The sequence below is a fragment of the Aureococcus anophagefferens genome (genome assembly GCF_000186865.1).
Source record: "Aureococcus anophagefferens unplaced genomic scaffold AURANscaffold_6, whole genome shotgun sequence".
NCBI lineage: Eukaryota > Pelagophyceae > Pelagomonadales > Pelagomonadaceae > Aureococcus > Aureococcus anophagefferens.
In genome coordinates this window covers 930,485-952,263 of record NW_008705566.1, presented here as the reverse complement: position 1 = coordinate 952,263, position 21,779 = coordinate 930,485, and the positions used below count along the sequence as shown (strand labels likewise).

Below are 21,779 nucleotides of genomic sequence, written 5' to 3'. Positions count from 1 at the left end.
CGGCCCGCTGCGCCTACTCGCGGCGCGCCTCGGCCGCGCGGCGCCGGCGATCGACGCGGCGCTGCGGGCCGCGGCGCCCGCGCACGGCACGGTCGTCCACGGCGACTGGAAGGCCGCGAACCTCTTCTTTTCGGACGCGTCGGTGGCCTGCGTCGACTTCCAGTACGCGGGGGGCGGCCTCGGCGCGCAGGACCTCGCCTACGTTCTCTTCCCCGACGCGCGCGGCGACTTCTTGGGCGACGGCGAAGAAGGGGTGGTGGAAGCGTACTTCGACGCGTTCACCGAGGCGCTGGCGGCGAGCGCGGGCGGCTCCTACGCGTCCTACAAGCGGCCGCTCTTCCGCCGGCACTACGAGCTCGCGCGGCTCGACTTTTTTCGCTACATGCTCGGAAACGGCTGGGCGCCGGCGACGGACGCGGACGACCGCGCGGTCCGGGCCGCCGAGGCCGCGCTCGGCGCCATCGACGGCATCGTCGAGAACGACGCGGGGCTCAGCGTCCACGTCGTGGACCGGCAGGACTACGGGGCGCTCGTGCGGGACTGGGTAAGTGGGGCTTAATTAGCAGCGCGGGACGTCGAGGCCTACGTCGTCGCAATAGGTCGGCGGTAACGGCTCGTTGCACAGATGTTGCACGTTGACGAAGGGCTGTTGGTCTTTGGTCACGAGGTCGACGACGAGCTGCGCGTCGACACTATGGTGCTCACGCGCGACCTAACGAACGCGCCGCCGCCCCCGCCGCCGCCGACGGACGCCAAGTCGCCCGGGCGCCTCGCCACGCTGATGGGTCCCGCGAGCCCGAGCTCCGCGGAGCGGGCGGAGAAGCCGACGGACCTCATGATGACGATGAGCTTCTCGCCGCCGCGCCACGGCGCGAAGCTGGACAAGAAGGTGCCCGTCGTGCGGCGCGTCGAGTTCGCCGAGGCGGTGAAGAAGCCCGCCGAGGCGAAGCCCCCGGCCGCGGCGCCGCCGGCGTCGCCCGAGGCCGTCATCGACCTCGACGCCGCGCGGTCCGAGGCGGAGCGCCTCGAGCGCCTGGCCGAGTCGGCGAAGAAGGCGTCGCTCTGCGAGTCGCCCGCGCCCTGGCGGCTCCAGCCGAAGCGCGACGCGCTGACGCCGCGCGACGCCGAGAGCCGCGAGTCGAAGCGGCACGTCGCGGCGCTCCGGCTGCAGACGCTGCTGCACCACCGCCGCGCGGAGAAGGCGCGCGCGAAGACCGTGCTCCTCGAGAAGCTCCAGGCCGCGCGGTCGCGGTTCGAGGCGGCGTCGCCCCATCTCTCCGCGACCCCCGCCCGACCCGCTCGACCCCTCCGCAGGCCCGAGGACGGCGCGGCGGCCGTCGCGGCGCTGTCCGACGCGCGGCGCGCGCTCGCGGAGGCGAACAAGCGCGCGGACGTCGCCGAGGCCGACGCGTCCGCGGACCGGCGGCGCGCGGCGGCCGCGGAGGCGCGCGCGGGCGCGCTCGAGAAGGCCGCGGCGGCCGCGCCGCCGGGCACGCCCGCGGCCGCGCGCAAGTCGAAGCAGGCCAGGCTCGAGGAGGCCGCCGCGGCGGCGGCGCGGGAGCGCGACGCGGCCGCCGCCGAGGCGGCGGCGCTGCGGCGCGAGGCCGCGGACGCGGACGCGCTGCGGCGCGAGCTCGCCGACGCGCGCGAGGCCGCGGCCGCGGCGCGGCGCGAGGCCGCGGCGGCGGCGGAGGTGCGCGAGACGTTCCTCGCCGCGGAGCGCGCGCGCGCGGACGCCGCCGAGGCCCAGGTCGAGGGCGCGGAGCGCGCGGCGGCGCGCGCCAAGGCCGAGACGGCGTCGATGGTCGAGACGACGGAGGCCGCGGAGGGCCGCGTGCGCCGCGCCGAGGCCGCCGAGGCCGCGGCCCGGGGCGAGCTCGCCAAGGCCGCCGCGTCCTTCGACGGCGACCGCAAGCTCTGGGACGGCGTCCGCCGCCGGCTCCACAACCGCGTCGTCGAGCTCCAGGGCAACATCCGCGTCTTCGTGCGCGTGCGGCCGGCGCTCGCCGTCGGCGCCAACGGCTCGGGCACGACGGCCGGGGGCCTCACCTGCCCCGCGGCGCCCGCGGGGTCGTCCGCGGACGCCGTCGAGGTCGCGGAGCTGGTCGCGCCCGGCGGGCCGCCGCGGAAGGCGCGGACGTTCAAGTTCGCCTACGACCGCGTCCTCGACGGCGCCGCGGACCAGGTCGCCGTCTTCAGGGAGGTGCGGCCCTTCGTCCAGTCGGCGCTCGACGGCTACAAGGTCTGCGTCTTCGCCTACGGCCAGACGGGCAGCGGCAAGACGCACACGATGCTCGGCGGCGGCGGGCCCGCGACGTCCGCGGCGCCGGGGGCCGACGCGGGCCTGCTCCAGCGGAGCCTGCATTTGGTCTTCGACGGCGTCGAGCAGCTCAAGGCGGCGCAGGGCTGGACCTTCGAGCTCTCCGTCGAGATGCTCGAGATCTACCTCGACAAGGTCTACGACCTCCTCGGCGACGGCGGCGAGCCGCAGCCGCGCGCCGTGCGCGACACGGGCGAGGCCATCGCCGTCGACGGCCTGAAACGCGTCGCCGTGTCCTGCGCGGAGGAGGCGGACCTCGTGCTCGCGGCCGCGCGGAAGCGGCGCCACACGTCCGCGACGAAGAGCAACGACCACAGCTCGCGGAGCCACTGCCTCTTCGCGCTCCACGTCCACGGCGCGTCCGGCGACGGCCGCGAGGTGCGCCGCGGCTGCCTGAACCTCGTGGACCTCGCGGGCTCCGAGCGCCTCGCGGCGTCGGGCTCGAACGACGACCCGAAGCTCCTCAAGGAGGCCCAGTTCATCAACTCGAGCCTCGCGGCCCTCGGCAACACGATCTCCGCGCTCACGAGCGGCGATCGCGCCCACGTGCCCTTCCGCGACTCCAAGCTCACGTTCCTCCTCCAGCCGTGCCTCGGCGGCGACGCCAAGACCCTCGCCATCTTCAACCTCGCGCCGGAGCTCCAGCACCACAAGGAGACGCTCTGCACGCTCCGCTTCGGCCAGAAGGTCACCAAGTGCGCGCCGAAGAACGTCTGCGCCAAGTGCGGCTCGCGCGCGGCGGCCTAGGGGCGCGCGCCCGGCGCGCGCCGCGAGCTCGACTTATACAGCGCCCCGCGCGGTTCGCTTCTCTCTCGGGGGCGGGGGCGTTCACTTCTTGGCGGCCTTCTTCTGCTTCTTCGCGCTGCTCCACGTGATCTCGCGGAGGACCTTCGCCGGCGCGTGGTCCCAGAACGCGCCGTCCTCGTAGTCGAGGTTGACGGTCGCGTCCCGGTTGACCTTGGCGATGACGGCGGGGTAGTAGACCTGGTCGTCGTCGCCCCACATGGCGTGGACCTTCATGCCCACCGCGGGCGTGAACTTGGCCTTCTTCGCCGGCGGCAGGTCCTCGGGCTCGTCGTCCGCGTCCGGCGCCGTCGGGCTCGACGGCGCGGCGTCCTTCTTCGGCCGGCCCCGCTTCGCCTTGGGCTTGCCCACCTTGGTCTTGACCTTCTTCTCGACCTTCTTCTTCTTCGGCTTCTCGTCCGACGGCGGCGCCTCCGCGGGCGCCTCGGCCGGCGCGTCCGCGGCGTCGAGGTCGTAGGCGTCGCCGGCGTCGTGCTCCAGGGCCTTCGTCGCCGGCTCGCGCTCGAGGTTGCTCCGCAGCGCGTCGATGCCGTACGCGTCGAGGCCCGCCTCCTCCTCGGCGACCGTGTCGTCGTCGCCGCGCGCCGCGTCCGCGTCGTCGGCCGCCGGCGCCTCGGCCTCGTCGTCGTCGTCGGCGGGCGTCATGGGGAACTCGTAGGTCGCCTCCTCGGGAGCGGGCGCCGCGGGCTTCTCGCCGACGGGCGCGGCGTCCGAATCGAGGCTGTCCTGCGTCGTCTGTTGCGTAAACGCGCCGACGCCCTCGAGGGCCAAGGGCTCGGCGGCGTCCTGGGACGTCGGGACTTTCGTCCCGGAGGCCTTGGACGCCTTGGAGCCGGAGCTCGACGGCGTCGTCACCTGGCTCTGCGTCGTGATGTGCTTCTCCGTCTGCACTCGCAACGCGCCGAGGAGCTCCGCGCGCGTGTAGGTGTCGGCCATCACGCGGCACTTGTTCATGTCGAGCGTGCCCGTGCGCTCGAGGGCGGGGGGGGAGTCGCACCCGCCGTCGTCGCCGCTCACGGGCGTCGAGCTGTACATCTCCATTTCGATCCGGCGGAGGGTCGTCGGCGTGTGAAGCGTCGTTTGTCGTTTGTCGAGGCTCCTCGTCTCGTCGCAGGCACGGCACGAGCGGGGCTTCGGGGGACGATTCGGGCGTGCGGGCGTCGAGACGTCGAGACGCGCGAGGATGCTCTCCAGCTAGTTCGCGCCCTCACTCCTGCCGGCTCTAAGATATTTTTGAACTGTTACTCCGTCGACGCCTCCCCAAACAGCACTCCACGACGCCTAACCACCACCCCGCCACCTCTCCCCCCTCCTTCACGCGGCCGTCGTCCCCTTGGGCAGGCTCGTCTCGTGGTCCTTGGCGGACTGGATCGCCTCGGGCGAGCCCGGCTTGAGGTAGTACCAGAGCGTCACGGCGAAGCGCTTCCGGTGCGTCGGGAGGACCTCGTGCATGATCGTCCGCGCTTTGAAGACGCAGAGCTGGCCCGCCATCGGGTCGAGCGTGTGCTTTTTCGCTTTCTCGCCCGCGACGTCCGGGTCGCCGTCGCCGATGTTCCACCAGACGAGCTGGCCGCCGTCGCGCGACGGGTCCGCGTCCCAGTCGTCGGCGACGAGGTAGACGATGGCCGTCACGCGGCGCGGGTCCGTCGTCGCCGAGTCCATGTGGGGCTTATAGAAGGCGCCCTGGCCGTCGTAGCAGGCGAGCATGATCTGCGGCGGCACCGCGAGCGGCTCGTCGTAGCCCCCGGCCTCCAACTCGTGCGCCAGGGACTTGAGGTACCAGACGAGGCGCGCGAGGGCCGACGCCGTCGCCGGCGGCGGCCCGCCGTCGCCGGCGTGGGCGTGGCCCGGCGCGCAGAACTGGTCCAGGACCGCCGATTTCTCATCCAGCGCCATCATGCGGTCGCGGCGGTCGCCGAGCGCGCGGTGCATCGTCGGCGGCGCGAGCTTGCCCGCGCGGTCGAGGGCGTCGGCCTCGGCGCGGCACCGGGCGATAAAGTCCTTCGGGAGCGCACCGTCGTAGAAGACGAGGTGGTCCCGGTTGAGGTCCCGGACCTCTTTGCGGCCGAGGCGCCGCTCGGTCGCGTCGACGGCGAACGTCCGGCCGAACTTCGCCAGGTCGAAGTCGGCGGGCCGGAGCACGGCGGCCATGGCGCGCTGCTGGGCCCAGAGCACGACGTCGCGGTGGCAGGCGCCGAGGATCATCTGCGTGAAGAAGCCCGACTGGCGGAGCGACCGCGCGCGCTTCTGCGCTTCCCACGCGCGCCGCGCGTCGTCGCCGCCGTTCCTCTCGAGGCGCTCCATGCCCGCCAGCGTCTTCGTCGCCTCGTCCTCCCAGCCGTCGAAGAGGGGCCGCAGCTGGCGCCACTTGAGGCCGCCGAGGCTCTGCGCGACGGCCGCGCGCGCCTGCAGGAACATGTCGAGCGCCTCGAGCTCGCGGTCGTCGCGGCCCCGGCGCCCGTGGTCGTGGCCCGGCTCCGGCGCCTCGAACTGGACGTGGCCCGCGGGGCAGACCTCGTGGGCCCAGCCGTCGGGCTCCGCGAAGCGCGTCCACGCGCCCGCGTCCGGATCGCCGCAGCTCCACGCGTACTCGCGCTGGAGCGCGACGCCGACGGCGGGCGAATTCCGGTCCGGCCGCTCGTAGAAGATGACGGCGGGCCGCAGGGCGACCCAGCGCCGGAGCGCGCCGGAGCAGCCGGGGGGCACGGGCGCGTCGGGCACGACGGGCGGCCGCACGAGCAGCTGCATGAGCGCGGCCTTGGGGTCCGCGGGCGGCGGCGCGGCCGCCGCCGCCGGCGGGGGCGCCGCGCCGGGCGCCACGAGGAGCGCGCCGAGGCCGAGGCGCGACCCGTCGACGAGCATGAACCCGGGGCCGTCCGCGAGCGCGACCCACCCCGCGGCCTCGTCGCGGACGCGGACGCGCTCGCCGAAGAACTTGCAGCCGAGGGACTTGGACGTGTGGTCCCGCTGTTCGCGCACGAAGACGTAGGGCCGGTGCGCGACCTCGAGCTCGAAGGCGGGGGGTTCCGGCGCGGGCTTCGGCGCGGCGGGCTTCGGCGCCGGTTTCGCGGGCGCTGGCGCGGGTGCGGGCACCGGCTTCGCCGGCGCGGGTGCGGGCACTGGCTTCGGCGCCGCCGCTGGCTTTGGCGCGGGCGGCGGTTTGGTAGGTACTGGCTTCGGCGCGGGCGCCGGCTTCGGTGGGGCCGCCGGCTCCGCGCGGGGCTCGCCGAGCGCGAGCTCGAGCACGTCGCCCTCGCCGAAGCCGAGGACCGCCGGCGTCGCGTCGAGGTCCAGCGCGGCGCCCGCGCGCCGCATCTCCACGCGGTCCCGGTCGATGGCGAAGCCCTTCGTCGCCGCGTGCTTGCAATAGGCCTGGACGACGGTCCGCCGCACGGGCTTCGCCAGCTTGCTGCCGCTGAGGCGCATGCGCACCGTCATGCCGCGACCGCACGGGCCGACGCCGCGCACGATGACGCTGTAGTCTTCCGGCATGTTGCTAGGCGCCTCTTCCCTCAGCCATCAGCACGCCTAAACAATTGTTGAAGTAGCCAGTACGTTCAATATTAGCCCTCTCCGTGGCTGCCCGCGGCCGATCTCGCAGCTTAGCGCGCTTGCCCGCGTCGTCACCTCGCGCGCTGCCGTCTCGACTGGTCCAAACGCAGCGCGTGCTGCGCAGTGGTAGCACATAAACATGGGCGGCGGCTCGAGCTCGGCCAAGTACGCCGCCGCGGAGCCCGGGCCCGGCGGCGTCGTCGGCGCCGTCGCCGACGACGAGCTCGCGAAGCGCTACGACCTCGTCGTCGTCGGCGGCGGACCCGCGGGCGTGGCGGGCGCGTTGAAGGGCGCCTACCTGGGCAAGCGCGTGCTGCTCGTGGACAAGCCCAAGGCGCCGCTGGACGCGCGCGGCGTCGACGTCGCGTTCGGAGGCCCGACGGGCCTCTTCAGCAAGGCGCTCCGCGACACGGCGAAGACGCTGGACATCCAGGCGCTCAAGGCGCAGGGCCTCGACGACGAGGTCGTCTGGCTCCAGGTCCAGAAGATGTGCCTGCAGCTCGCGCGGAACAACGCGGAGACGACGGTCGCGCTGCTGAAGAAGTTCCGCGTGGGCTACCAGCAGGGGACGGCGACGCTGCTCGGCGACGGCAAGGTCAGGGTCGACCGCGTCGGCGGCGCGGGCTGCGTGGACGTGGCGGGCGCCAAGCTCCTGGTGTGCTGCGGGTCCGTGCCCATGCGCGTCGGCGGCGTGCCCTTCGACGGGCGGCGCGTCTTCGACGCGGACTCGATCAACACGCTGGGCTTCCTGCCCAAGTCGGTGGTCATCGTCGGGAGCGGCATCATCGCCATCGAGTACGCCATGATCTTCCGCAAGCTCGGCGCCGCGGTGACGATGCTCGTGCGGTCGTCGATGACGTCCGCGCTCGACCGCATCGGCCTCGACCCGCGCGGACCTCGAATCTTCAAGCCGACTTCAATGGGCGCGTCATCGAACGGTTTGGACCGGACGCTTCGACTCTGCTTCGAGCACTCGACGAGAGCGATCGATTCGTCCAAGAATCAGCCGAATCGACGTCGAATCGACCGAGCTCGAGAATTTCAAAGTTTGGTCGGGACGTCCCAAACCAGCGGTTGGGTTCCACACAGGCCTCGACGGGGACCTCACGCGCATCCTCGTGCAGTCGCTCAAGGACGAGGCCGTGACGATCATGGAGGGCACGTCCGTCGACGCGTTCCTGGAGCCCAAGGCCGACGGGTCGCTGCGGATCAAGCTCAAGGGCGACGCGGGCGACCTGGAGGCAGACGCGTTCCTGGCCGCGACGGGCCGCGTGCCCAACACCGCGGCGAGCGCGGCGCTGGGCCTGGCGGAGGCGGGCGTCGCGCTGGGGAAGAAGGGCCACGTGGAGGTCGACGGGACGCTGATGACGGCCGTCGACGGCCTCTACGCGGCGGGCGACGCCGTCGCGGGCCCGGCGCTCGCGTCGACGGGCGTCGAGCAGGCGCAGCGCGCGGTGTCCCACGCCTTCGGCACGGCCGTCGAGTCCATCGACCAGTTCCCCGTGGGCGTCTGGACCATCCCGGAGGTGGGCTTCTTCGGGCTCACGCGGGCCGCGGCGGAGAAGGCGGGGCGGACCGTCAAGGAGGGCGTCGCCGGCTACGACATGTGCCTCCGCGGCCGCGTCTTCGCGCCCGACGGCCTGCTGAAGCTCGTCTTCGACGTGGAATCGCGGGAGATCCTGGGCGTCCACATCATCGGCCGCGACGCCTGCGAATTGGTGCACTACGGCATGGATTTGGTCATGAAGCGGGCGACGATCTTCGACGTCATCGGCACGCTGTTCACGGCCGTGACCTTCCACGAGCTCTTCAAGGAGGCCGCGCTCGACGGCAACTCGAAGCTCGACTTCGGCATCCAGTGGCAGGAGGTGCTCATGAGCCTGGGCACGCAGCTCCCGGCGAAGGACCTGCTCGAGTCGGGCGAGGTCAAGCGCAAGTTCGACGCTATCGACACGGACAAGAGCGGCGGGCTCGACGAGGCGGAGCTCCTCACGGTGCTCAACTCATTCGGCCAGGACGTGCCCGCGACCGTGGCGGCGAACATCATCCACCTCGCGGACGAGGACGGCAACGGCGTCATCGACATCCACGAGTTCGAGAAGATCTTCCACGTCCTCGCGGCCATGGAGGCCGCGGCGGGCAAGGACAAGAAGTAGCGGGGGGGGGGGGGTTAAAAGTCAGGCTTACTAGTAGGTCTGGTGCGGCTGATGCTTCAGCGGTCCCGGCGACTCTCCTCGGGAAGCACGATCGGAGAAGCATCTCAACGCCCGGGGCAGCAGGCAAGAAAGCCAAGAAGGCGCCGAAGGCCAAGCGTTATACACGGCGCCTCAGGCCAAAGCGCACCCGGAGGGGCGACCTAGGCGATGGCGGCCTGCGCCTCGCGCCGCGAGTCGCGGCGCGACGACGCGGCGAGTCGCCGGCGGCCTCGACCTTGGCCGCGACGCGCCGCGCCAGGCCCTGGATCTTGCGCGCGGCGGCGGCGATCGGCAGAGCTGCGGCCCGGAGCTCGTCGTCGATGGCGTCGTCACGAGCGCTCCTCCGAGACGCGAGCGCGATCGTCTGGTAATCGTCGTGAGCCAGCAGACCGCCGTAGACCCAGCCGGAACCCAACTCCTTTGGGTGTTCAGGTTCTTGAGTGGCCTTTTTCTTTTTGGCCGCGAACTCCTTGGCCGCGGCCATGGCGGCCGCGAAGCGCGACGCCGCGGCCTCGGCCTCCGCGGCGGCCGCGGCCTCGACGCGCGCGGCCTCCTCCTCGGCGGCCTCGACGCGCGCGGCCTCCTCCTCGGTGGCCTTCGTTGCTGCGGCCTCCTCCTCGGCGGCCTTCGCGGCCGCATCCTCGGCGAAGTAGGACGGCTTGAGCCCGAGGCAAAGCCCCCGGTCGTCGATTCGCAGGACCTTGACCTTCACGCGTTTGTTGACGGGGAAAAGGACGCTCAGACGTGGCTTGTCGACGCGCTCGTCAGAGATTTCAGAGATATGCGCCCAGCCCCAGCGAGCGAACGGCGGCGAGCCGTCGAGCTTCACGAAGACGCCGTCGTCACGTTCGTGAACTTTCGCGATCGTGCCGTGTTTCACGTCGCCGACGATCGCGGGCGCGGGAGTGTTCTTGGGACGGACGTCGGCGTTGGCTTGATTCGTGAAAGAGGTCTCGAGCCGGAGGGCGAGTCGCTGACCTTCGCGAATCTGCAGGACTGTGGCGCGAACGCGTTGGCCCTTCGAGAAGAGCGCTCCTGCGCCGGCCGCGAGATTCTTGTGGTGCACGAGGCCAAAGGCTTGGACGCCAGACTGTGCATCCCATGATGCGTCCAGAGTGACGAAAATGCCGCACTCCGCAATTCCAGTCACCCGGCCAGCGTAACTCTCGCCGAGGACGACGACGGGCAGGTCGCGGCGCAAGGCTCCCGTGCGGCTCGGCCGGCGGTACGAGTTGGTGCTCCCGTGGCCCATGTTGAGAGAGGATGTGCGGATCGTGTGGCTGTCGAGTGGTGTGTGTGTGTTTTGGTTCTGTAGACGGCGTTTGGCTTCATCGGCTCCCGGATTTCCGGTCCGGATGTCCACAGCGATCGGCGAGCGCGCGGTGTCGGCATTTCTCGGCGTGGGCGGTGTCGGCATTTCTCGGCGTCATGTGGCCCTCAGCAAACACAAAGCACAGCCCCAAACCGACAACAAAACACACACTACAAGCTCAGCAAGATGACGATGACCACGACCAAGCAACTCCGTATCACCGTGAACTACAACAAGTACGACGGCGGCTACTGGACGTTCACCATCGACGGCCGGTCCAGGCCCGGTGTGGATTGGGAGCAGCGGCTCGATCTGGGCATCGGCATCCTGTCACGTCGTCTCCCTCTCGACGTTACCCACGGGCCGTACGTCTCGCCCCTCGGCGACCCCGACGCGGGCAACCCGCTCGCGTGCGAACGACCCCTCAGCACGTGGATCGACGAGAACTTGATCCCGGCAATCCAGAGATCTCTTCTGTCCGAGCGCAACCGAGCCTGGGCAGGCGCCCGAATCAAGGAACCGCGGTTCGGGGGGACTCACGGCCCTCTCGCCCAAGACGTCGCTAGCCGGGGGCCTCGCCCCGACTCCGACGTCGACTTGATTCGTCGCAACTTCGTCACCAACGCGCGGCTCGTGCTCCTCGGCGATTTTGCGACGCTGAACAACATGTGCACCAGCCTGCGCAATGTGCTCGCAAGCCAAGCGGGAGCCGAATTCGAAGGAGGTCTGCTGACGCGCGCTTCAGCCGATGGCTTGAACGCCTCGGGCGCGGCGGACTTCTTCCACTTCGTCGCGGCCGTGCCCGTCAACGCACTGAGCGCTCTCGTGGAGCGGCGCGATCCCGATCTCATGCGCGATGCGCTCCGGATGTCGGACGTGGACGTCGGGGACAATCGCATTAAGCATGATAAGAAGTCGTTCGGCAAGAAGTGCGAGGTGCGCTGGCTGCGCGGCGGCGACGCGGCACTGTCCGACATCGCGACGCTCGAGAACGGCGGCGACGTGCATGTGCTTGTGTGCGGCTACGACGACTCGGAGCGCAAATCCAAGTTCGAGGTTGGTCTGCCGGGCGGCAAGCGCTTACTGGGCGAATCGGGGCTGGACTGCGCGCTCCGCGAACTGCTCGAGGAGACGCGGTTGGCCCTTCACGCCGACGGCTTGGAGGGCCCGGTCACGGAGCTGCCCCACCACGTCGTCGATGGCGCGCGCTTCGAACACTCGTTTGGCCCCTACGGCGTCGTCGCCTCGTTGCCCGACGAACACGGCGCCTATCCTACGTTCGCGGACAGGCCCGCGAATGCACCGAACCACATCGTCCGCGAAGGCCGGGTCGGTCGAGGACGCGGCGGTGGTTCTCGCATGGGCCGCGGCGGCGGTTCCGGCAAGTGGCGCCGAAACAATCCACCCCCGCGATCGGAGCACGCGGCGGCCGTCGCCACGTGCCGTTACTTCCTGCAAGGATACTGCAGCCATGGGAGTAGCTGCCGGTTCCGCCACACCAGTACGCGATCGGCCCCGCCGCCGTCGCCGAGCTCCCCGAGGTCGCCGAGCTCACCGCGCTCGCCGCGCTCGCCCCGCCGAGGACGTCTCGCGCGCGGGCCTCGCTCCGTCCGCGCAGCTGCGGAGCGTGAGTTCGATGAGGAATTCCAATCGCAACTGTCCCTCGATGCTATCGAACCCCGCCTCGAGTTGGAGTTCGATGCCGACGACAATGCGACCGCCGCCGCCACCGCGACCGCCTGATGAAAACGACCGCGCGCGCCAACTCCCTCCACGCGCCAGGCGACTCCTAAAGAAAGCCAAAGACGTTAACATGTCACCCTCGCGCATGCGCGCGAGGTTCACGCAGCGTCCTCTCGCGCCAGCGCATGCATGATCTTTATTGCTGTTTGCATACGCCAAGTGCGTTACTGGAGTGCTAAGAAGGGCGCGGCCAAGCCCCGGCCCGGGGCCATGGAATGCAAGGTTCATACGACTACAAGTAGTAGCTTTGTGAGTCGATGTGAGGGTTCACAGGAAGCTCGGGATGCACGGCGCCAAAGACGCTAGGAATGCACGGCGCGAGTACGATATTTACATAGGGCAGGAATCGGAGAGCAGGGAGCTTATCTCCCCCGGGGCGACCGTCGCGCGCGGGCTCGTCGCGATCAACGGCGTCATCTTCTTCCTAGACGCCGCCGACGACCGCGTCCCACGCGGCATTCGCGTCGACGGGGAGCGTCGGCGCATCGTCGCCTTCGTCTTCCCAGGAGTCGACCGTCTCGGACACGGAACGCGCCTGGAACGCGACTTGGGGCATCGCGTCGACCGCGAGGCCCTCGGTGACGCGCGCGACGAGCGCGTCGACGAGCGGCGCGGCGCCGGCCGCCCGCGCGGCGAGCTCATCGTAGCGCTCCCACGCCGACGTCGGCGTCGCGCCGCCGCCCGCGTGCGCGTTCCAGATGGCGAGGAGGAGCTCGCCGTCGAAGACGGCCGCCGGAAGCTCCGGGCGGTCGCCCGTCGCGCCAATCGCCAGAAGCCCCCGCACGCCCTCGAGCGCGCGGACCCAGGCCATGAGCGCCCGGAACGCGGGCTCGGCGAGCGCGCCGACGAGCGGCGGCGCCCAGCGGTCCGGCTCCCGCGCGTCGCAGCCGAGGCGGGCCTCGAGGCATCGCTGCGTCGTGGCCTCGACGATCGCGCGGATCTGCCGCGGGCCGAGCGTCGGCGGCGGCTCGACGCCGGGCATCGCCTCGCCGCCGGCCGCGAGCCAGAAGCGGAGCGTCGCGAGGGGCCAGAGCAGCGGCGCCGGCAGGTCGCCGAGGTCGGACGCGCCGAGGAGCGCGAGGACGCCGTCGCGCCTCGCGGCGTCCGAGGCCAGCAGCTGCGCGAGATCCGGCAGCGCCTCGGGGCTCGACGCCCGGCGCTCGACGAGGGCGATGGAGCCGTCGGCCTGCATGAGCCAGCAGACGCCCGCCGCGCCCGCGCCGTGGACGAGCCCGAGTTTGAGGTCGCCGAGGCGCCGCGGGAAGTGGGCGAACGCGTCAAAGTGGTCGCCAAGGTGCCGGTCGCGGAGCGGCGAGAGCATCTGATGGTACGCGTAGCGCGCCGCCACGCCGTCGCCGACGGCGTAGGGCGCGTCCGCGACGCGGAGGTCCGCGCGGCGCGGTTCGTACGCGGCGACGGCCGTCCGGACCTTGTCCGCCAAGTCCGTCCCGGCCCCGCAGACGGCGTCGAGCACCGCCGATTCGTCGTCGATGTGATACGCGTGACCGGCGACCGCGTCCGCGACGCCGCGGATGATCGCCCAGGAGAACTGGCGCTCGACGGACGCTTCGGCGCCCACGTGGCGGAGGTTCGCGACGACGTCGCGCGCGGCGCGCACGTCGGCGACCCAGCGCGTCGTCGCGCCGGTGGGTTCGCCCCTGAGCAGTACGGGTCGCGCGACCGCGTCCGCTGCGGCCGCGGCGTCGGCGACGGCGGGCCCCGGCACCTGCGCGCACCAGACCGGCACCCGGCCGGCGTCGCCTCGGTGCCGCCACCGGCAGGTGTAGGGCCGCGTGCAATAATTGGGGCCGATATTGTTGTCGTCGTTCACGTTGGCATTGCAGAAGAAACGCAAGCTCCGCGAATGATCGTAGGGGCAGTCCGTATTCTTGCATCGATGGCCCAGAAGGCACGGTCGCCGGACGTTTCCGGGCAACTCGCGCATGGCCTCGCGATGCACCGCCGGGTCGAGCGCGTGCCAGCGCTCCTGCTGCTTGAGGAGCGCGTTGTGCAACGCGTGGTCGTGGACCGTTGCGAGCTCGATGTCGTCGACGTAGTCGTTGCCGAGGAGCGTCGCGACGAGCGGCATCAGCTCGCCTCGGCCGACGCCGTCGCGGACGAGTCCGAGCGCTGCCGCCACGAGCGCGGGCGTCGTGTGCAGGAACGTGAGGCCTGCAGTCGTCCAGTCGAGATCCTTGAGGAAGATGACGCCCTGGATCGATCCGACGGCCTCGTAGCGGTAGGCCACCATGTCGGTGTCGCCCGAGAGGACCCAGCCGTGCCGCGCCGCTGCCTCGTAGGCGACGCCTGGATCGTCCTCGTCATCGCCGAAGAGCACCTCGACGCGACCCTCGGCCGCGAGATCCAAGAGCGCATCGACGACCGCCCCGTTCTTCATCGGCGCGAGCGCTTTCTTGCTGTGCGCCGCCGCCTCGTCGGCGCGCCCCGCCGCCACGAGCTCGACTGCTCGCGCCTCGTGGATGGCCTTCGACGCAAGGGTGTGAGCGGCGTGGCCGTGCTTGAGGTGGTCCGCGTGCGTGGCCGTGCGGCCGACGACGAAGACGAGCGCCGCGCCGACGCGCTCGAACCGCTCGACGAACGCGCGCGTCTCGCGCGCCATGACCGCGTACTGCCCACCGAGCAATTTCGACGCGTCGGTCTCCACCTTAGAGAGGACGTGATACGCGACCGCCGCGAAATCGCACACGACGACCCGCTCCGCTTGTTTCTCGTCCGTGTTGTACCAGTTGGAGTGCATGAACGGATCTGCGAGTTTGGGCGCATTGGAGTTGCGGCGGAGAAACGACGCCAAGTTCTTGACGCCCATGTTGAGAGAGGTTGTGTGTGTACGGAGATGTGAATGTCGAGTGTGTTTGGTTTGGCTCTGAAGAGCTCAGTTCGCGGTTTATCCGGCATCATAATTTCGCGCTTTCCCCACTTGCTTTCCCGAGGTGATCTCCACAACCTAAATAGTAGGTCCTAGTAGACTAGGCGCTGCGGCGGTCGTCCCCCGACAGGCCCTCCGGGTGGAATTCCGTGGGTTCCGAGAGGTCTTCGGCCGTCGGACTGGTGATGGGGACCGTCCGCGTGTCGCCATTCTCTAGGACTCGTCTTACTTACTAGTAGAGGGACCGCGCAGTGATCGCGTCGCGGCGCGCCGTGTCACCGGCGGGACCTCGTCGGCGACGGAATCTCGCCGGGCGAACGAACGCGAGTCATCCCACGTTGCCACGCCCCTGACTGTTGAACGCAGAGCCCAACGCAGCGTCGATTCCCACCTCAGGCTGCGCAGCGCGTCCAGGCAGGGAGGCGCGGCCAGCGATTCACGGCGACGTCGCGATCAGGCGGAGCCGGTGGCGCTCCGTCTGAACGTCGCGGGGCACGGGGCCGTCGAGGCGCACGGTGTAGTAGGGCCCGCTCGGATCCTCGTTGTGGACGGCGACGACGACGCCGAGCCGCGCCGCGCCGTCGCGGTCGTAGGCGACTCGCGCGCCGACGGCGAGCGGCGGCGCCCTCGGCGCGGCCGCGAAACTCGGGTTCACGGGCGGTGCGGAAGGGACGGCCGCGGCGGGCTCCGTCGAGGCAAACGTGCCCGCGACGCCCCAGGCGCTCGGTGGAGGCATCGCCGAGACAGGGATCCGGCAGACGGGGCAGGAAGGGTTCTCTCGGACCCACCGCTCGATGCACGTCGTACAGAACGCGTGCGCGCACGAGAGGTGGGTCTTGGAGCCCTCTATGCGCTCGCAGCAGATGGGGCACTCCTCGGTCGTCTCGTGCGGCGGAGGCGCGGGGCGTTGCTGCTCGCGTCGCGTTTTGATGTCTGCGCGAGCTGTGCCGGTATCGGGCCGCCGGCGCTTGATGCAGAGGCAGGCCAGGACCGCCACGAGGGCGCCCGCGACGGCCGCGGCCACGACGACGAGCATGTCCGTGCCGCCGCCGCTGGTGCCGCCGCCTCCAGGGCTTGGCGTAGGCCATGGAGTAGGTCGGCGCGTAGGCCGCGGTGTAGGCCGACGAGTGGGTCGCGGCGTAGGCCGGCGAGTGGGCTGAGGATTCGGCCGCGGCGTAGGTCTGCGCGTAGGACGAGGCGTAGGCCGACGAGTGGGCTGAGGATTCGGCCGCGGCGTAGGTCTGCGCGTTGGTCGTGGCGTAGGCCGACGAGTAGGCCGCGGCGCAGATGGAGGGCCACCATCGATGCAGGTTTCTGCGTTTCCGTCGGAGAACTTGCATCGTTCGCCATTCCAGTAGCAAGTCAGGTAGTCACCGTCGTCAAACTTGTAGCTCTGCTCGCATTGGCTCCGCGTTTCCGAATCACTGCAATGTTCGACAAGCGTTTCGCATTCAGCGCTGCATATTTCTGCATTTCCGTCGGAGAACTTGCATCGTTCGCCATTCCAGTAGCAAGTCCGGTAGTCACCGTCGTCGAACTTGTAGCTCTGCTCGCATTGGCTCCGCGTTTCCGAATCACTGCAATGTTCGACAAGCGTTCCGCATTCAGCGCTGCATATTTCTGCATTTCCGTCGGAGAACTTGCATCGTTCGCCATTCCAGTAGCAAGTCCGGTAGTCACCGTCGTCGAACTTGTAGCTCTGCTCGCATTGGCTCCGCGTTTCCGAATCACTGCAATGTTCGACAAGCGTTCCGCATTCGTGGTCTGAGAGACGGCGCGACGCGAGGATGTCCTGCGTCGACGAGCGGAGGAAGCGGCCCTTGAGCGAGGCCGCGGCCTCGACGTCCGAGGACGGCGAGTCGCCGGAGAGCGCGACGAGCGACTCCTGGCCGTGCGCGACGTCGTCGAGCTGCACGGACTCCTTGACCGCGAGGAGGTCCTGCGCCGACACGCGGAGGAAGCGGTCCTTGAGCGAGGCCGCGCCCTCGACATCCGAAGACGACGAGTCGCCGGAGAGCGCGACGAGCGACTCCTGGGCGTGCGCGACCTTGTCGAGCTGCACGGGCTCCTTGGACTTGACGAGGTCCTGCGCCGACGCCGACGAGCGGAGGAAGCGCTTCTTGGGGGTGGCCGCGGTCTTCGACGACGGCGCGCCGAGGTTCGACGACGAGGCCGCGACCTTGATGCCCTGGTGGGCGGCGGAGAGGAGGGCGATGGCGGTGAGGATGTGGAGCGGCATCGTCGCGTTAAACCTGTGTGATGACGAGTAAACCGCGAGGAGCCCGGGCGACGTCGCGCCGACCGAAGACGAGACCGGCGGGAGGAGGGTGCGAGATGAGGACTTGATGAGGGCCAAGAGGGCGCGGAGGGGAGGCGCGGGGGAGCGAGCGAGAACGTTCGAGACGCGGCCGCGTGCGTGCGAGTGAGAATGAATTTGAGTTGATTGTGTGTTTGGTTTTGGAGTGGGTGCAAAGAACGCGGCGACCCATAATGCGTTTCCTGGCGCACGATCCGTGAATGCTCGGCACCTCCGGACGCCGAGAGGCGTCCGAGGGCCGCTCGGAGCCTGCTCGGAGGCGGTCTCCGACAGCTCTTCGGCCGTCGGGCCGGCGCCGGGGACCGCGTACGCGGCGCGATTCCCTAGTGCTGTTTGCATACGTCAAGTGCGGTTACTACTACTTCGTACTTCGTAGTGTAGAGTGCTCACATCGGCGCGGCCGCGAAACCCGGGTTCATGGGCGGTGGCCGCGGTGCGGAAGGGACGGCCGCGGCGGGCACCGTCGAAGCGGACGCCGCGCCCGCGACGTTCCACGCGCCGGTGGAGGCATCGTCGACTGGCACGGCGACAGCGTCCACCGGCGCCGCCGCGCGGAGGGCCGCGATGATGTCCGTCTTCTCGAACCGGCCGGCGAGGCTCACGCCGCGCGTGTTCGCCATGGCCTTGAGCTCCTCGACGGAGTGTGTCTCGAGTCCGTCGCCGGGCGCCATCCACGCCGGCGCGAAGGGAACGTTGCGCTCCGGAGGCGCGCCGTGCCGCCGCTTGATGCAGAGGCAGGCCAGGACCGCCACGAGGGCGCCCGCGACGGCCGCGGCCACGACGACGAGCGTGTCCGTGCCGCCGCCGCTGGTGCCGCCGCCTCCGGGGCTTGGCGTAGGCCATGGAGTAGGTCGGCGCGTAGGCCGCGGAGAAAGTCGAGGATCCGGAACCGGAGCGGGTTGCGGGTTCGGCCGCGGAGTGGGTCGCGGCGTAGGCCGACGAGTGGGTCGAGGATCCGGAACCGGAGCAGGTTGCGGGTTTGGCCGCCGCGTCGGTCGAGGAGTAGGCCGCGGAGTAGGCCGACGAGTAGGCCGCGGCGTCGGGCGACGAGTGGGTCGGGGTGTAGGCCGACGAGTAGGCCGCGGCGTGGGGCGACGAGTGGGTCGGAGCGTAGGCCGCGGCGTCACCGCGCTGCCGTCCGCGGGGAGCACGTAGGCCGAGCCCGAGGAGGAGCCGGCGTCGTCGTCCTCGTACGCCCCGACGACGACGAGGTCGCCGCTGATGGCGACGGAGTAGCCGAAGTTGTCCTTCGCCGCGGCGTCGCTCGCGACGAGCTTGGCGGTCTGCGTCCAAGAGGCGCCGCTGTTCCTCGTGCGGAACACGTAGGCCGAGCCCGAGGAGGAGCCGGCGTCGTCGTTCCCGTACGCCCCGACGACGACGAGGTCGCCGCTGATGGCGACGGACTCGCCGAAGACGTCGTCCTTCGCGGCGTCGCTCGCGAGGAGCTTGGCGGTCTGGGACCAGGAGGCGCCGCCGTTCCTCGTGCGGAACACGTAGGCCGAGCCCACGTCTTCGTTGTTCCCGTCCGCTCCGACGACGACGAGGTCGCCGCTGATGGCGACGGATTTGCCGAAGTAGTTGTCCTTCGCGGCGTCGCTCGCGACGAGCTTGGCGGTCTGCGTCCAGGAGCCGCCGTCGTTGGTCGTGCGGAACACGTAAGCCGATCCCGTCTTGGAGCCGGCGTCGTCGTCCCTGTACGCCCCGACGACGACGAGGTCGCCGCTGATGGCGACGGAGTAGCCGAAGTAGTCCTCCGCCGCGGCGTCGCTCGCGAGGAGCTTGGCGGTCTGAGTCCAAGAGGCGCCGCTGTTCCTCGTGCGGAACACGTAGGCCGAGCCCGAGGAGGAGCCGGCGTCGTTGTTCCCGTACGCCCCGACGACGACGAGGTCGCCGCTGATGGCGACGGACTCGCCGAAGACGTCGTCCTTCGCGGCGTCGCTCGCGAGGAGCTTGGCGGTCTGGGACCAGGAGGCGCCGCCGTTCCTCGTGCGGAACACGTAGGCCGAGCCCACGTCTTCGTTGTTCCCGTCCGCTCCGACGACGACGAGGTCGCCGCTGATGGCGACGGATTTGCCGAAGTAGTTGTCCTTCGCGGCGTCGCTCGCGACGAGCTTGGCGGTCTGCGTCCAGGAGCCGCCGTCGTTGGTCGTGCGGAACACGTAAGCCGATCCCGTCTTGGAGCCGGCGTCGTCGTCCCTGTACGCCCCGACGACGACGAGGTCGCCGCTGATGGCGACGGAGTAGCCGAAGTAGTCCTCCGCCGCGGCGTCGCTCGCGAGGAGCTTGGCGAGCTGTTGCCCGGACGCCTTCGGGGCGAGGCTCCCGAGGAGGAAGAGGATGACGATCGACTGCCACGCGCGCATCGTGTGTTTTGTTTTTTGGTGCGCCTCTCGATCGCATGCGCTCGGTTTTCCCGGCGCACTGATCCAAGGGCTCGCCGACTTGACCCGTCCCGAGACGTCGTGCAAGAGCCGTCCGCGAGCCGCTCGGAGGCGGCCTCCGACAGCTCTTCGGCCGTGCGCCAGGGGCCGCGTACGCGGCGCGATTCCCTAGGACTCGTCTTACTTAGAGGGGCCGCGCAGTGATCGTGCCGCGCGCTGCCGTGGCGGGCGCGCGCGCGCGGATGTTTTGAGCGGCCGCGGAGCTGCGAGTCGTCGGGTTCGTGCGTGTTCAGCGCGTCATGCGTCGTGGTCGACGAAGTGACGATTTCAAGCGTCGTTATAGCGCTGCGGCAGGGCTTCAATTTGGGTCTACTTTTTCTTCGGCGATTTCTTAGAGTTCTTCTTCGCGTTTTTCTTCGACTTTCGCTCGGCTTGCGTTATTTTGCGCCGCATCTCTGCGCACAACTGCCGATATTCCGCGTTTTCTGGATCGAGCCTGGATGCCTGAAGGAACGCTGCCTCGGCGCCGTCAAAGTCCTTACGTTTCTGCAGGATACGGCCGAGGGCGAAATAAGTCGCGTGGAGCGGTGTCGGTTCGAGTTCAATGTGTCGGCTGAAATGTTCCTCTGCACCTTCCATATCACCCTTTACCATAAGAAGGTATGCGAGACAGAGATGAGCCTTTGGTTGCATACGTTTGCGCGCACTCTGGTCCGACGGGTTGCAGTCAATGGCCGCGCGATACCCTTCTTCGGCGCTGTCGACGTCTTTGCGAACTTCTTGTAGAAGCACAGCAAGGTGATAATGGGCCAGAGGGTAATTTGGATCGAGCGCGATGGCCTTTCGAAACATGCCTTCTGCCTCTTCGTATGCTGGGCTGCCTCTTTTCATTTCTCGCAGTGCTAAACCGCGCATGGCGTAGGCGAGCGATTGAAGCTTTAGAAACAGTGGGCGATCCGACGCGTCGAGCGATGACGGCTTGATTTCAATACATTTGTCCAAAGTTTTGAGCGCCTTTTCGTTGTGCCTCCCACCATTCTCTTGGCAAAAGGCGAGATAGAGCATGAACAATGCATCTTTCATCTGCGGATCCTTCTTGACGGCCAACTGGTACGACTTGATCGCCGCGGGCACGTCACGGAGTTGTTGGTGCGCGAGCCCCCCAGCGAAGAGCACGGCCGCCTCCTCCTTCATCTCCTCGGGCGCTTCCTCGAGCACGGCAGTGGCGGCGTTGGCGTCGCCGTCGATGAGGTGCCCGGCGGCCTTCGTCAGCACCGGCTGGACCTCGGCCGACTGTTGCGAAATCATGCGCACTGAAGCGCCCACTCCCACTTTCTGGTTCTCATCCATATTCGCATCGGACAGCCGCCTTAAGAGCTCGGCTTGTTGCGCGATAATAATATCATTCTGTTGCTCCACTTTACGGTTATGCTTGATTTGATCAGCGTCTCTCACGAGGCCGTAGTCGCGGTCAAGGTGCTCGAGGCATTCGGTGATCTCCTTGTCAAGCTTCGTCAGCGCTTCCACATGGCCGCGCTGTGTCCACGCGCGCTTTAGCTGTCCATTCTCTTCGAAGGCAACAAAGGCCGCCTGGTAATCCAGCACAAGGTCATTCAAATTTTCCATGGCTTTCTGAACGACTTTTCGATTTCCACGCTCGTACTTTTCGACATTCTCGGCCATGAGCTTCAATGAGGTGAGAAAAGTAGCCATCTTTTCCACTGCCTCGAACACATATTCCGCTTGTTCCTGATGCTCCTCGACAGAGATCAAGATTTCCCGCAAGCCCTCGCACACATGACCGATGACTGGCATCGCCTGTCCGAATAATAAGAATCCCCCGGCAAGTCTTTGGACCTGGTTGATGATGCCCGCCCGACGCCGCCGCAGCTCCTCGTACCGCGAGCTGCCCTCGAGCTGCGCTGCCGACGAGCCCAGCGGCGCCGGCGGGCGGATCTGCAACGGCGAACCGGGCGGCGGCGCGTGGACGACGGCGAGCGGCGCCGCCGACGCGGCCGCGAAACTCGGGCTCATGGGCGGTGCAGAAGGGACGGCGGACGCGACCGGCTCCGCCGACGTCGTTCCCGCGACCTTCGACGCGCTCGTGGAGTCATCGATGACTGGCACAGCGACAGCGGGCACCGGCGCTTGCGCGCCGGCCTCCTGCGGCGATACCTCAGGCTTCGACGCGCCACAGCCCATGGTACCCGCGGAGTACCTTGGATGTGGCGTTGGTTCTTGGGCGAGGTGAGTGGGCTCGGGTCGCGT

At 69.3% G+C, this 21,779-nt stretch overlaps 3 protein-coding genes across 3 annotated transcripts; 2 read left to right on the top strand and 1 right to left on the bottom strand.

The window, feature by feature from the left end:
• Positions 1-1,960: 1,960 nt before the first annotated feature.
• Positions 1,961-3,010, top strand: AURANDRAFT_12514 (hypothetical protein; the record flags this gene model as incomplete). The annotated part of the gene is made up of 1 exon (XM_009037628.1): positions 1,961-3,010. A coding segment is annotated over one exon (1,050 nt), but the record flags the coding sequence as incomplete, so codon positions are not given.
• Positions 3,011-8,460: 5,450 nt separating this feature from the next.
• AURANDRAFT_16546 (hypothetical protein) lies at positions 8,461-8,784 on the top strand (the record flags this gene model as incomplete). Its single annotated transcript, XM_009037629.1, has 1 exon — positions 8,461-8,784. A coding segment is annotated over one exon (324 nt), but the record flags the coding sequence as incomplete, so codon positions are not given.
• Positions 8,785-12,283: 3,499 nt separating this feature from the next.
• Positions 12,284-19,522, bottom strand: AURANDRAFT_71308 (hypothetical protein; the record flags this gene model as incomplete). Its single annotated transcript, XM_009037272.1, has 4 exons — positions 12,284-14,692; positions 16,587-17,065; positions 17,716-17,950; positions 18,227-19,522. The coding sequence occupies 4 exons, from the start codon at positions 19,491-19,493 to the stop codon at positions 12,351-12,353; spliced, it is 4,323 nt and encodes a 1,440-aa protein (XP_009035520.1).
• Positions 19,523-21,779: the final 2,257 nt, after the last annotated feature.